Source organism: Blennius ocellaris (genome assembly GCF_963422515.1).
Source record: "Blennius ocellaris genome assembly, chromosome: 17".
Classification (NCBI taxonomy): Eukaryota; Metazoa; Chordata; class Actinopteri; order Blenniiformes; family Blenniidae; genus Blennius; species Blennius ocellaris.
Genome location: NC_137666.1, coordinates 8,699,117 through 8,712,735, shown reverse-complemented (window position 1 = coordinate 8,712,735; position 13,619 = coordinate 8,699,117). Strand labels below are relative to the sequence as shown.

The following is a 13,619-nucleotide window of genomic DNA, read 5'->3' as shown; positions in this document are numbered from 1 at the left end:
GGTCAACAATAATACAGTGTCAGAAAATTCGGTATATTTGATCTGATTGTTGCTTTCAACGTGCACATTCATGATTATAATTGTGAATACGTAATAAATAATGCTTTCTGCAAATGGATTCAGACCTTTGCTATATTTTCTTAATGCGATGTTTAGAGTTTTTTAATCTTATAATACAGTGTTCAGCTCTTCTCTGTCTGGTATAAGAGATTGTTGTCATATATCGCCACCTGTAGATGAACTGAAGGATGACAGTTGGTGGAAAAAGTGAGCTCAACACAATTTCTCAGTGATTGAGTAATTGCTGAGCAAGTAATCAAACGAGGTTTATTTTTCTTGTACAAACTTTGTCTGAAATTCAGACTCAGATTCAGACGCGCCCAGTTAGTTTACGAGTTCCCAGCCGAAATCAGAACACCTGCTGTATTGTTTTCGGTATTCTCGTACTTTCTCGCGACGATAACAGGTGCGGCAGGATTGCGGAGCTCGGAAAACCGCGTCAGAGTGGGACCTCTGTCCCCCTCACGCGCTCTCCTCCTCCGACGATGACGTTTCCACTTCCAGCCGGTCAGTCTGTGATGGTAGCTGGTTGGTGGCTAGCGGCTGGCTAACCTCCCGAGCTGCTGCTGCCTCCTCCTCCTCCTCCTCCACCACCACCACCGCCTCCCCCTCCGCCTCCGCCTCCACCTCCGACAGGCAGCCGATCGGACCGGGCTGTGAATGAACCCCGCACCTCAATGCACCGCCTGCAGCCGCGATGGCAGCGACAGAAACGGTCTGAGTCTTAGCTTGGTAGCCATGTAGCCGAATGCTCCATTTGTAGCTGTTAGTCAATGTTCGAGCGCTCCGAGCCCTCGGCTGTCTCCACCGGTAGCTAGGCTTTTTTTTTTTTTTTTCTGTGCGGGACAGACGGCGGCAGCTAGCCCCCCCCCTTTCTCGCCACTACAGGAGGATGCTGAGGCTGTTTGGAGCGCTGGTTCTCCTCGGACTGGCCCTGGCGTGCATCACCTCCTGGGTGCTGGACAGCTATGACACGGCTTGGCACCCGAAACGGAGCGTCCAGCACCCGACTGTCCGGGGCGATGGAGAGGACTCCGAGGGCACTTCTCCACCTTTTCCCGGCGGCGAGTTGAACAATATATTCTGGTTTATACAGGTGGGCTTTCCATTCTCTCGCTTACCCGCTGGTTTTCGTTCGATTCCTGGAGGTAATTGTGCAAAAAAAAAAAAAAAAAAAAAACCCAGAAAAAAACAATCACGATGACGCTGTCAAATTATAAAGCACTGTTACACAATCCAACATGGACACAATTATCATTTTTTTTTAGCTTTCTGGATAATCTGAGTGGTTTTACCCACTGATCTCCCTCTGAATGATTGGCTGAAAGAGGTCAGTGACCACAGAAGTGTGTCAATGTGAGGTGAAAAGGTGGCTCAGCAACACAGCCGGTTGTCCTCAGACTTTGACCTCTTGCTTTTCTGCTGAGATTTAAAAAAAAAAAAAAAAAGAAGAAGTGTAACACATTTACTCTCGGTGTGACATCAGCTTTTTCTGCGTCTCCTGTGTTTTCTCTTCCTGTGTGTGTCAAGGTTTCCGACATCCACATAAGTCGATTTCATGACCCAAGAAGAATTCCTGACTTTGAGAAGTTCTGCACCGACACCATTGAAGCAATCAAACCAGCTCTTGTGCTCGCAACAGGTACATTGACCACACTCCTGACTGACTGGAAAAAGACTTTTTTTTTTTTTTTACTGTAATGAAGGTGTTTGGGTGTGGCTCATGCACAGTGTATGCAATCTCACACCCACAACAACCCCCCCAAAAAAAGGAACTTCTTTCTGATTTGTCACATTGTCCCTCGCCACAGGGGATCTGACGGATGCAAAAACAGAGAGTAAAGTGGGTTCTCTCCAGCACGAGGTGGAGTGGCAGGCATACCACAACATCTTAAAGAGGTCACGCGTGATGGAGCGAACCAGGTGGATCGACATCCGGGGAAATCATGGTGATTATGTTAATGTTCTCCCTCGAAATCGATTGAAGCAGTCCATTGCATTGAGGGCACTGTTAAGATTTTGCACAGAATCTGTGGCGCCATTAAGCGTTCCGTCCCGTCCCACCCCTCCTCCTCCTCCTCCTCCGTTATTAGATGGCAGACTGCTGGATACGAAATCAGATCCTCTTGTATTATAGCTGTCACCAAAGGACTGCTAGTTATTGGATCTGCAGTTTCTCGCTCGGTCGTCGCGCTTTTATCGATCTCCACTGTTGATGTGTGTGCTGTCACTTGTAACGATAGGTTCCGTTCAATATCTTCCTGTAATGTGAGAAAGTCTTTATTCTTTAAATAGTAAGTCCACTAATTTGTACGTGGCCCACCTTTACCTGAACTACATTTATTCTTCTCTCTGACAGACGCGTTCAACATCATGTCATTGGACAGCGTCAACAATTATTACAGGTCAGTGTCATATGATTGTTTTGGTGATAAATGACTGATTTCCATCTACTGTATGTGCCCCGGCAGCAAACATTATGAAGTCGATCAGTGCGCGGTGACACAGACGCCCCTGAAACATGAGAAGTTGCAGACTTAGTTATTGACAATAATCCAAGCTGTCTGAGCCTGCTGAGGACAGGAATAGACCCAGAGCCGACATGGACAGACTGACTTTGTCATCTTGTGACACACGCGTTGCGGTTTCAGGCGACGTCGCTTCATCTCTAATGCCGATTGGTCTTTTTTTTGTCTCTAGAATACGTTTAATGTTGCGTTCGTCCTCTGGGGGACAAAGTCTGTCTCCTACGTGAGGCTAATTTGTCTATTGAAAAGTCAATAAATCATCTCGGGCCTGTTGGCCCCCTGAAACAAATGACCGCACAGTTTGTTGTTGTCCCTTGTTGACTTCTCCTGCAGGAAATACTCCGCCAATCAAAAAGTAGGCTCTTTCCACTACGTTCACAAAACTCCCTTCGGCAGCTACTCCTTTGTGTGTGTGGACGCCACGCTGACTCCAGGACCAAAGAGGCCATACAATTTTTTCGGTATTCTTAACCAGGTAAGTTTGTTCATCCCTTTTTCAGCATGGGGTGCATAATTTGTCATCCATCGATTTGCATATTGACCTCTTCTTACTGAAAAGGAGCGACCCTCAGTGGACAAATCAAGAACAGCAGTTGCTGTTATTGAATTCCACTGGCCAGATTGAACTCTCTTGAACCACACTTGGATACTGTTTTCACTTCATTAAATAAAAAATTAAGAATGTTCATCCTGTATGATTTTTGTTTTTCAAGCCAAAGAGCTTCCACATGAAAGTTAGTTGATTTTGAGACATTAAATTATATAAGATATATGCTAACCCCCCCCCCTAAAAAAGCAACATTTAACATAAATAAATGCCATATAAACACAGAGGGCAACAACGTATACCAGCATCAACGCACACACAAAGGTCTCAATCATTTCCGGAATATGAAGAAACGGCTCGTGTCTCCAACGAACATATACACACTGTCGGGAGCGTTATCGTTTGTTCTCTCTGTGCGACAGACTCAGATGGACCTGCTGGACACGTTCAGGACTGAGAGTTTAAAAAGCAACCAGTCGATCTGGTTCGGCCACTACACCACCTCCACCGTCGTCTCCCCTTCTCCAGGAGTGCGAGACATAATGAGGTAAACCGGTTTTTACAAACTGGATGTGAAGTTTTGATACTTTCACGTCATTTTATTGTGCAATTTTAATGCCTTGTTAATTGTGAGAAATTCAATCAGTGTTTCACAAGCATTTAGCAGTAATCGACTTCTTTTGGACAATTGTTTTGACTTTTACGCTCAACATTTGACCAGAAATATCAGCAAATGATCATCTTTACCATCTCAAGGTTCTAAACTCCAGCGATAATGGTTTAAAGTTTTATATCATATTAATAATGTTTTTTTAAAACTATATAAACACAGATTTATGTCTGATTTATTGTTTGATTTGAGTCCAAATTATGTTGCCTTCTGTTATTGACAATACATTTAATCGAAGTGAGACGTATACTCGTACGACTATCGTCACCGCTGCATTTCCTCCTTTCTGTCTTCAGATCTGCAGTTGCCTACCTGTGTGGACACCTGCACACGCTGGGCGGCCTGATGCCCGTCCTCCACAGCCGACACCCGCAGGGCACTCTGGAGCTGGAGCTCGGCGACTGGATGGACAACCGCAGGTGAGCAGGATGGCACCTCTCCGCCCGTTTTCCCCGTTTCTGGCGCCTGTTGCCCGAGTCCCTTCCTTTTTGCCTCTTTTCTCCAGGTACAGGGTTCTGGCCTTCGACCATGACCTGCTGAGTTTCTCCGACCTGAAGTTTGAGCAGTGGCCCGCCGTGGTCATCACAAACCCCAAGGATGCGCAGTACCTGCACCCCGGGGCGGAGCCGCTGGGGCGGATACGGAAGTCGACGCACATCAGGTGTTTGTCTCGTCAGATTGGCGACGGCTCTTTGGATCAAAAACCATTGTCACTGGCTTACTGTGCAGCATTTTACAGCCGTTGGCTTGTGTGATGCTCCGTTCACCCAGATTGTTATGTGGTCCTCGGCGTCAGTGATTAGATAAAATGTAATTGTGCTTGCAAGGGTTGTGCTTTGTTTGTTATCTGGTTTTATTACTATTTGCATGCTGGTGTGACCTTATTTGACCATTTTTTTAGTACACAACTGGATTTGTTAATGGAAGCAAGCATTTGATTTGTACTTATGCTTCATGTGCTAACATGACAAGCAAAAAAAAAAAAAGAAGTAACATTTGAAATTTAGAATATAGCATAAACATCCTGAATTCATACAAACATTGCACTTCTTTAAACATTTTATCAAATAGCAGAGGTCGTAAACCTTATCAAGTGTGTCTCCGCACCAGTTGCCTGCTTCAGTATGATCCAACGCGTCTTCTTCCTTTATTTAAAGTGTCATGAGATGGTTTCGTTGTAATTGTTTGTGCATGAGTGAGCTGAATGAAATGGTCTTTACCTCCGTAAAGGATCCTAGCCTTCTCAGAGGCCCCGATCACGGCGGTGCACGTCAGTGTCGACGGGGAACCCCTGGGGAAAGGCCACGCCGCCGGAGGCCCCCTCTACGTGCTGCTGTGGGATCCGTCGCTTTACCTCACCGGACTGCACACGATCAGAGTGAAAGTGGAGGTCGGCGCTGCGCCCGTTCATCTTCCGCTTTCAGTCGGACCTGTCGTCAGACTTCTTAAATATTTCAAGAGCCTTGATTAAGTTTGGAAGGTTTTGTTTTTCTGGAGCTGAATTATGAATGAGCGTATGATCTCTTCAGCAAAGAAACATTCGCCTCGCAAGTAGCCGTGCACAGTTTAAGTGAATGTGTCGCATTAGCTCTGCCGCGTCTCTTCACCTCAGGACTCGGCGGGCCGGTCGTCCGTACGGGAGCAGCACTTTACCCTGGAGGACAACGTGACTCCCAGCTTCGGCTTCGTGCAGTCCTTCATCCTCCTCACAGACCACTACATCCTGGGCCGAGTGGCCTTCGTATTCATGATGCTGCTGAACGTCGGCGTGCTGCTGGCCTTCAGGGTCACCAGCGTTCCTGCAGGCAGAGGTGAGCGATCAAAAAAAAATCATCCCTCAGGAAGTTCAGCCAGGCTGCGTTTTCATGTACATGTTGACCTATTAACATATTCAGAAGAGGGCGTGGTATTTATTTAAGGATGATTACTAGTTTTATAAATATACATATATATTTCTGTATCTCCTCAATATCTGCAGGATTGTTCTCTCAAGCATGTATGTCGCTCCATCTGGTCAGTAAGATGGATTCTGTCTACTACTCTCTGCTGCTGTTCAACCTGTGTACAGCCTTAGGTGAGTAAACGGCTTCACTTAATTCACACGTTAAACTTTCTGGAGTTTTTATTTAAAATATTGATCCATCTACAAATCTAAACAATATCTATTATATATTTGTTTGCAAGAGGTGCTGGATTTGAGTTTGTTGTTTTTTTTTACACAGAAACTGTAAAATAAGCAAATATATGCAAGAATGAGGTATTTGTAGAGAAATGTAAGATTTTATTCAAAAATGTTGCACAGTTAATGTTAATTATTTATATGCTCATAATTAATCTTATCTTTTTCACTGTATATTATTTCATTTGCATCTTTAGCCACTTCACATATTTGAGATCTTTTAATTCGACTGGTCGGTCGTAGTTTTTCTTTCTTTACTCTCATAAATACGTGTTTTATATTTTCTCGTCTTTGTCCCTCAGTTGTCACGTGTTTGATGTCCCAGCTCTTTGACCAACTCTCAAGTCTGATTGATGTTTAACGTTTTCCCACAGGCCCGTGGTTCGTAGGAGAGCTGATAGATGGCCACAGCGGCGCCTGCTTCGCCTTCGGGGTTTTCATCGATGGGCATTTCCTAGAGGGCAGCCTCACTTACGTGGTGGGAGTCGTTCAAGTAAGAAATCTAATTTTGTTATATTTTCACTGCATGAGCCACAAATTGTACCGTATGGCTTTTTTTCCCTCTCTTTCTGTGTAAAAACCGACATTGTGTCACCACCACAAGATATGCAGAATTATGCATGTGCTTGAATATTAGGGCAGCTTTCTCTGATGGAAGGTAATCAAAAATATAATTCAACATAAAAAAAATCCCTTGTAAATGTTGGTATTGGTCCCAATTCTGTAAAATAAGATAAGCTGCTGTAAGTCAGACACATTAAGTCTAAAAGTGAGGACATGTCAGGGTGGACGACGTGCTGCAGCTTCATTTACAGCCTGATCTTCACAAACTCATTTTATTGACGACAGATTAGCCTTCTAATAAATCTGTTGTTTGCAAATAAAATGAACGTCATAGCCAGGTTGTTTGCTGTAAAGAGCAATAAAATATAGTAAAAGCTCACAAATGTTTCATTTTTCATTCGAAGATCATCCAAAAACATGGAGATTATTTATTTTTTAAGTGAAATTTTAGCATTTTACATATAATTTCGTGTTGAAATAAACAACCGAGTTCAAGCCTGAAAAGTGCATTAATGAAAATACCCCGATTTCCTCTCCGCCAGCTGCTCTTCTTCAACATGCCGCTCACATCTTACCTCTGCTGGAGCCTCCACCACCGCTGTCGCGGCAACACCTTCCGATCCCACTTCCTGCGGCCGGGCTGCCGCTGGCGGACTCTGGCCGTTCACCTTTTCATGCTACTGCTGCTCACCTGGCAGGCGCACTCCTGCTACTTTCTCCTGGAGACCTACGGCCCCGTGGCCTTTTTCCTGTCTCCTGTCCGCACGTGGGCGCTGGGCCTCAGCCTCCTATTGGTGTATCGCGCCTGGACTGTCCCCGCCCCTCTCCTCCGTGACAACAGCAAGAGTGTGGCTCCCTCTTGACAGTAATTGCACTGTACCTCCATGAATTCCCCCACCCGACTCACAGATATATTTTGCTGTCTTGATCCACCCGAAAAGTCTCCACCACCCCCCCCCCCCCCCCCCGTTTTCCAAAGCCACTTCACAGGCCATCATTCACTCTGTTTCATGGTAGTATTGTTTACTTAATATGCATGTTATTGTAAAGCACCGGTGAGCACATCTCTGGCCATATTCATCGCAATGTGTACAGTGTAAAGAAAACAAGATCACCTTGGATACATGAAGGGCGAAACAGCTGATCTGAGCTCTGCGAGGACGATTACACCCAGCGCGTGCTGCGGCCCACGGCGTACAAGAGCGCTGTTCCGCCGTGGTTAGAGCTGACTCATTTACTTGAGATTTAGCACTTTTTGAAAGTGTTGCCTTGGCCGAACTGCACTTCACCACTGCCAAAGGAACGAATAAGAAAGATCCCACCTTTTTATTCTTCCCTCTGAAAACCACTTTCATTCACTTAATGAGGGCTGGAAGTGCCAAATTCGCTCGTCTTGTTTACCTTCCCCGCACATGCAAATCATCCAGATGAGGAAAAGGGGGCTAACGCCACTATTTTATACGCCCATTTTTCCCAGCGTCTCGAGACGCGACGGCCGCGGTGAGATGGTCTTGAACAATCCCAGGAAGTCCTGATCTAGTCAGTGGCCGAAAGTGTCTTTAAATCAAACCGACCCCCCCCCTGCAAGCGACTGCCACTCGATATACACATTGGAGTATTCATATCAAAACCCTTCAATTCCAGTCCCCCCCCCCCCCCCACACACCCCCAAACACAAAAGAAGCCAGCTCGACTTCCCACGCTCCTCCAAACGCGACGACAGAACGCAGCTGTTTGTTTCTCAGGAATGTGAGCACTTGAACAAAAGGCTGGTACCACTAGGGATTCAGGACAATGTTGTTGTTTTTTTTTATACTCCATAGTAGCTCAGTGAACTAAAACCCAGTCCAGATGTGTAGTGGCAAAAAAAAAAAAAAAAACCCCAACAACAAAAAAAAACAACTAACAAACTGAATGTTTTATCGCTGTGGTGAAATGACATGAGCCAGTACTATGCCGTTATTTTTTTAAATTATTATTCATTCAGATTGTCTCATGTGATTTATATTTCCTCCTCATGTTCCTAAAATCTGTACAGTCAAAGGATATTTTTCACCTCTTGAGCGCCGTGTGGGCAGGAAGGCATTAGAGCAGGGGTGTCAAAACACACGGCCTGCGGGCCAAAGAGTTAAATCCACAATGACGTTTATTGCAGAAATTCTAAAATAAATATGAATAGAAAGTTATTGGTAAGAGAAAGTAAGAAAGTTTTCTGGCAAGATTCAGCAGTGAAAATAAGTATATCAATAATATCGGGTCGATTCATGAAGTCATGCACCTTGAAAACTGAAGAATCACACTTGAAAATGATTACGTTTGACTTGTTTTCATTATTGGGATCAAATGCGGCTGGATAAGGCCTGAACCCAGTTTGACACCCCTGTATTGGAGCATTCCCCACATAGGAAGTCAATCCACCAGATCTGTGTGTGCTGACATGTTTCGTATGTTCGGTTAGATCGGGTTTATTTAAATTTTTTTCTTTCTTCCTGTGAAGCTGTGAAAGCAGTAAATCGTATCTTTATTTCTTTTTTTTGCACTGTAAGCCGGTCCTTTCGACTAAGCAGGAGCAGTAGCCCGGATTCCACGAGAACTGAAGTGAAACAATACACAAACACAGCGGAGGTTATCAAGCCTTTTGAGCAGGAGGAATTTTTTCCATTACAGTGAGATCCCAGTATTTCTGTGCCACACTCCCAGCATGAGTGCAGAATAATTGCTCCGAGCTGCAATAAGACAAGTGGTTTAATATTAGAACAGCTGCAGGACACTGAGGAAAATTAAATTATGTGCACTCTTGCTGGCAGTGGCTTAATAACATTTGTTTCTTTTTGGTACCACTCGCTGCATAGACAAGTCTTCATTTGTACAGAAGCACGACCAAGTGTATAATTCCACATATTTTCAATTTATGAACTTTTGTTTTTTGGGAGACGTTTTTCTCCCAACAGATCTCATAAACTCTAATCTAGCCACAAGGAGGCAGTACCACTCAATTTGTATTATAATGAGAAATGATTTCACTTCCACCTCAAATTTATGCATGAGTTTGTTTTGTTTTCTTTGTTATTTAATTCCCTTTCATTATTCACAAAAACACCCAGATACTGTCTCTCAAGGCAGGTTTGATATTTTAATGGCACTAATCGGTTCTGGTTAACTATGAATCTGGACGTAATCGCTCAGTACTGCACACCGTTTTATGATTGTTCACAAACCAATGGCTGATGTGCATCAAGCGGAAAGAAAACACTGTATAAGTAATGTTCAGGTGTCTGTGTGAATTATTCCTGCATCTCCTCCGTTGTTCAGACACAGAAATGAGTACGTGAGGATGATTTTACACCTGCCACATATTTTTCCTTTGGGACAACTGAAATCGGAGCCAACCACTATTTTATTTTAATAATGGTTTATAGTGCTGTGGAATAAAAATGTTCATTACAGTAACTTTGATCCTGTCTGTTGTTCGTCACTTGATAAGCGCAGCGACACGGAGCAAGAACATGTTCAGGGGCGTCTCAAAACATACAAATAATTTACAAGAATATAGTTTTATTGTGAATGAAAATGAATAATTTTTGCACCTGTGAAGCATCAAATTGAACAATTAATTACATCTAAAATTCATACAAAGTTTTAAGCTTTCATTAGCACCAGAAAACTAGTAAAACCTTGTTTTTCTTTTAAATGTGTCACTAATCTATATTTTTTTTTTATCATTTCGAGTTAACAAGGTAATTCCTTTCTGGTCAATGTCAACAGGCCTGATGCAATATTGTCCTTTACAATAATACTTTACTATGTAACTACATTTCAAAACAGTTAGAGTAACTTCTGATTCATTGTGTTGAAATTCAAAAGCTACCTTACAATAAAGCCCCTTTTCACATGTTTTACAGTCATACATTGTTGTTATAATCACTTCAACCTGTCATATTAGTGAGTATTAATGATTAACGAGCTTTCAAAAGGCGTGTGGTGACGGCAGCGTCTCTGATAATGATGCGCATATATCTTCATTATGATATCTTTACAATTTGCTTGCCGATGTTTCCGCCTTTCATCATCGAGCAAAATGCAACTGCAAGAAAATGAAAAAGAGGTTTGTAGTCCTGGCCACAAAAAGACTTAAAAACACTTAACACTTAAAAAAAAAAATCCCTCTAATTAATACTCACATACCTCCCATGTTTTCGATGCCATTCACCACAGTTTCCAGGACCTGCGGAGTTGAAGCAAAATTCCATGTAAATAATGCAAAACAGCAAAAGTTCCCCATGCGACCTTCTTCCCTGGCGTACCTTGAGTTGAGCTGATCTGACCCACTGGCTGAGCTCGCAGAGGGCGCCGTCGACTCTGCTCATGTAGCTGAGCACCATAAATCGCTCCCGGGTGATGTTCTTACTGCGCAGGATTCCCTGCGTTTCCTCGCTCAGCGGCGGAGGATACGGTACGTCCTTATTGTACTGTGAGATTTGCCCACAGAGGATCACGTGGCTATTGTTGTTCATCTGGAGATGAGGAGAAGGGTGGAAGTTGATGAGCACCAAAATCCCTTTATGATCGATATTCTAGCTGAAGGAAAAAAAAAAAAAAAAAGATAAAGTACCTGTGCGATGACGGTGTCACTAATAACACCTCCCACATTGTCAAAGTAAACATCGATGCCATCGGGACAGCGCTCCTTCAGCCGGGCTGGGACGTCCTCCTGGCGATAGTTAATGGCTGCAGAGAAGCCCAGCTCTCTTACTAAAGCTTTACACTTCTCATCGGAACCACAAATTCCAACCACCTTCACACACCCGTCCAACCGGCCGATCTAAGAGAAGGAAATCAGCTTTAAATGTCACAGTTATTTTGGTTGTCGAGTCGATGTGTGTTGCCGGCTATAAGTTACCTGTCCGGCTATGGAGCCACATCCACCGGCTGCGCCGCTTACCACCATCGTCTGATTGGCCCCTTTGGTCACGTGACCCTTCTCTCTGATGCCCAGCAGTGCAGTGAGGCCCGTTATGCCAACTGCACCCAAGAAATAAGACACTTGCCCATCGACCAGCTGCGGGTCCACCTGCAACGCAGCAAGTACAAAGAGGGATTGGAAAATGAAACTTTTTTTTTTTTTTCCCCCAGAAGAAAAGTTTAAATCAGTGTACTTTCTATGTCCAAATGCAAACACACCTTCTGTAAGCCACTTCCTTTCATGACAGCCTGCGTCTGCCAAGGCCAGTTGAAGGATGTGACCACATCTCCTTCCACTGCAGTACTGCAGCGGCTGGACTGGACCACACCGACTCCTCCTCCGTCCACACACTCCGACAGCTGCCATGGAGTCAGATACTCTGCACCGGTGTCCTCGTTCATTCGGCACCGCTAATTTAAAAATGGAAAACATACATGGGATAAGTACAGGAATGGTTACTGACTGCGATTGAGTATAGCCTTCAGGCATCTGTACTTCAATATTTGTTCAAATCAAGTGACTTTTAAACAATGTGATTACATGTATGACTACATACATAAACAATCAAGACAAAGTAAATATATTCCTCCTTTACTCACCTATAAAATCAACTATCTGCTTGATACGTCTGACAATAAAACTTGCAGGTCAATAGTGAATTACAGGGCAAACACAGAGAGATAATCGCCTGAAATTTAGAATCAGCATTAGCCTCAAATACACGACTTTAGATCACAAGAGGAAACACACACACATACACACACAAAACAAACAAACACAAACTCACGGGGAACATGAACTATCATTTATTTACCCTCCATCAAATTCATGCAAAACATGTCTTTGTTTCACATTTGTGCCGTTGTTTCATTTATATGTATGATTTGAGTCTACATTTGAAATAAGAATTACACATAAAACTGTGGATTCCTTTGTTTGAAAAGACAAATAATATAAATTATGTAACCAGACCTGAGAGGGAGGCTTGGCCTTGGAGAATAGGTTATCTATTGAATGGGAAGTCTGGCATTTATCACTTCCCGCGAGATTTGAAAAATATCTTCGTGTTGATTCTGAAAACGATCAAATCCATTCTGATTTTGGAGGGTCTCAGCTTCAGGGTTCTGCACAATACTTGCATGTCCTCCCTGTGCAGACATTGGTTTTCTCTGTTCCAATTTCCTCCCACAGTCCAAATACATGCATTTGCGGAACAACAGCGACTCTAAAGTCTCCATAGGTGGGAATGTGAGTAATTGTCTGCTTCTGTTTCTGCCTTGTGATGGAAAAGCAACATATCAAGTGTGTATCCGGGGTTCAGAAGATGAATGGACAAATCAATAGGGTCAATAATACAGATCAGTGTAACAGTATCAGTACCATGTAAGGATCCACTGAAAGGTAAAGCGTCCGAACAAGGACCTCTCCATCCTCCAGGACAGGCGCTACAGTCACTTCTTCAAGGCGGAAATTTTCAGGATCTGGCGCCCCATTTTTACCTGCACGCAAACGACACGATGCATGTTGCAGTAGATGACGCGTGTAAATCAGCATTACTTTAATAATTAAAAACAACAAAATTGAAAGAAGCTAAATTCACTGTTTACCTGGCCGTGAGTTAAGAACGACTCTCTGAACCTGCATTTCTGCAACCAACTATCAAGACCTGGCAACAAGGGTCACAGCGGTGAAGAAAGCGGGTGTTTTTACGGCAAATATCTACAAGATTTAAATGTGAGTGGTTTTCAGGAGGCTTAAAAGTGTGTTTACGTTACCGTGCAGGAGGGCGAGCAGAAAGTCAGTCGAGAACTCAGAGAGTGAAGGTACATTCAAATAGAAAAGTGGGACAATTCGGATGGATGTAGCTTGACTTTCAAACCAAGAGCGTTCCCTTCCTGACACTTCCGGCTCCGCTGAAATCACGTGACGCGAGAACGACAATCTCTGTTCTGTCGTCACCAAATTAGGATTCATTTAATCATCTTTTCATATACTCTCTTTAATATATAAAACAATAGATGTATTGTTTTTGAGCAAAATAATGGATCAACTACGCACATAAAGGAAAAGTGTCTAAAAATCAGTATTCATCGCTTTACAGTTGGGGC

General features: G+C 43.6%; 2 protein-coding genes across 3 annotated transcripts; one reads left to right on the top strand and one right to left on the bottom strand.

Moving 5' to 3' along the window:
- The first annotated feature begins 650 nt into the window (after positions 1–650).
- tmem62 (transmembrane protein 62) lies at positions 651–10,004 on the top strand. Of its 2 annotated transcripts, XM_080513342.1 has the most exons (14): positions 651–775; positions 949–1,156; positions 1,591–1,702; positions 1,872–2,009; positions 2,420–2,465; positions 2,922–3,063; positions 3,558–3,682; positions 4,102–4,224; positions 4,311–4,466; positions 5,036–5,195; positions 5,418–5,616; positions 5,784–5,879; positions 6,359–6,477; positions 7,091–10,004. In XM_080513342.1, the coding sequence occupies exons 1-14, from the start codon at positions 738–740 to the stop codon at positions 7,409–7,411; spliced, it is 1,983 nt and encodes a 660-aa protein (XP_080369468.1). In that variant the 5' UTR covers positions 651–737; the 3' UTR covers positions 7,412–10,004. The 2 variants fall into 2 exon arrangements, with proteins under 2 accessions (XP_080369468.1, XP_080369469.1); XM_080513343.1 differs by lacking the exons at positions 651–775; positions 949–1,156 and adding an exon at positions 1,363–1,390.
- A 92-nt stretch (positions 10,005–10,096) lies between these two features.
- ptgr2 (prostaglandin reductase 2) lies at positions 10,097–13,405 on the bottom strand. Its single transcript, XM_080513344.1, has 9 exons — positions 13,287–13,405; positions 13,119–13,177; positions 12,892–13,010; positions 11,730–11,921; positions 11,449–11,619; positions 11,161–11,370; positions 10,853–11,062; positions 10,734–10,773; positions 10,097–10,632 (listed from the first exon to the last, which is right to left on the bottom strand). Exons 2-9 carry the CDS (start codon positions 13,153–13,155, stop codon positions 10,571–10,573), a joined length of 1,041 nt encoding a protein of 346 aa, XP_080369470.1. The 5' UTR covers positions 13,156–13,177; positions 13,287–13,405; the 3' UTR covers positions 10,097–10,570.
- Positions 13,406–13,619: the final 214 nt, after the last annotated feature.

Coding starts and splice junctions, on each gene's coding strand:
- tmem62 (XM_080513342.1), top strand. CDS start 738: ATGCACCGCCTGCAGCCGCGATGGCAGCGACAGAAACG. Junction 4,225..4,310: donor GACTGGATGGACAACCGCAG/GTGAGCAGGATG, acceptor TCTTTTCTCCAG/GTACAGGGTTCTGGCCTTCG. Junction 5,617..5,783: donor CAGCGTTCCTGCAGGCAGAG/GTGAGCGATCAA, acceptor CAATATCTGCAG/GATTGTTCTCTCAAGCATGT.
- ptgr2 (XM_080513344.1), bottom strand. CDS start 13,155: ATGCAGGTTCAGAGAGTCGTTCTTAACTCACGGCCAG. Junction 11,620..11,729: donor AAGGAAGTGGCTTACAGAAG/GTGTGTTTGCAT, acceptor GCTGCGTTGCAG/GTGGACCCGCAGCTGGTCGA. Junction 10,633..10,733: donor TGGCATCGAAAACATGGGAG/GTATGTGAGTAT, acceptor ATTTTCTTGCAG/TTGCATTTTGCTCGATGATG.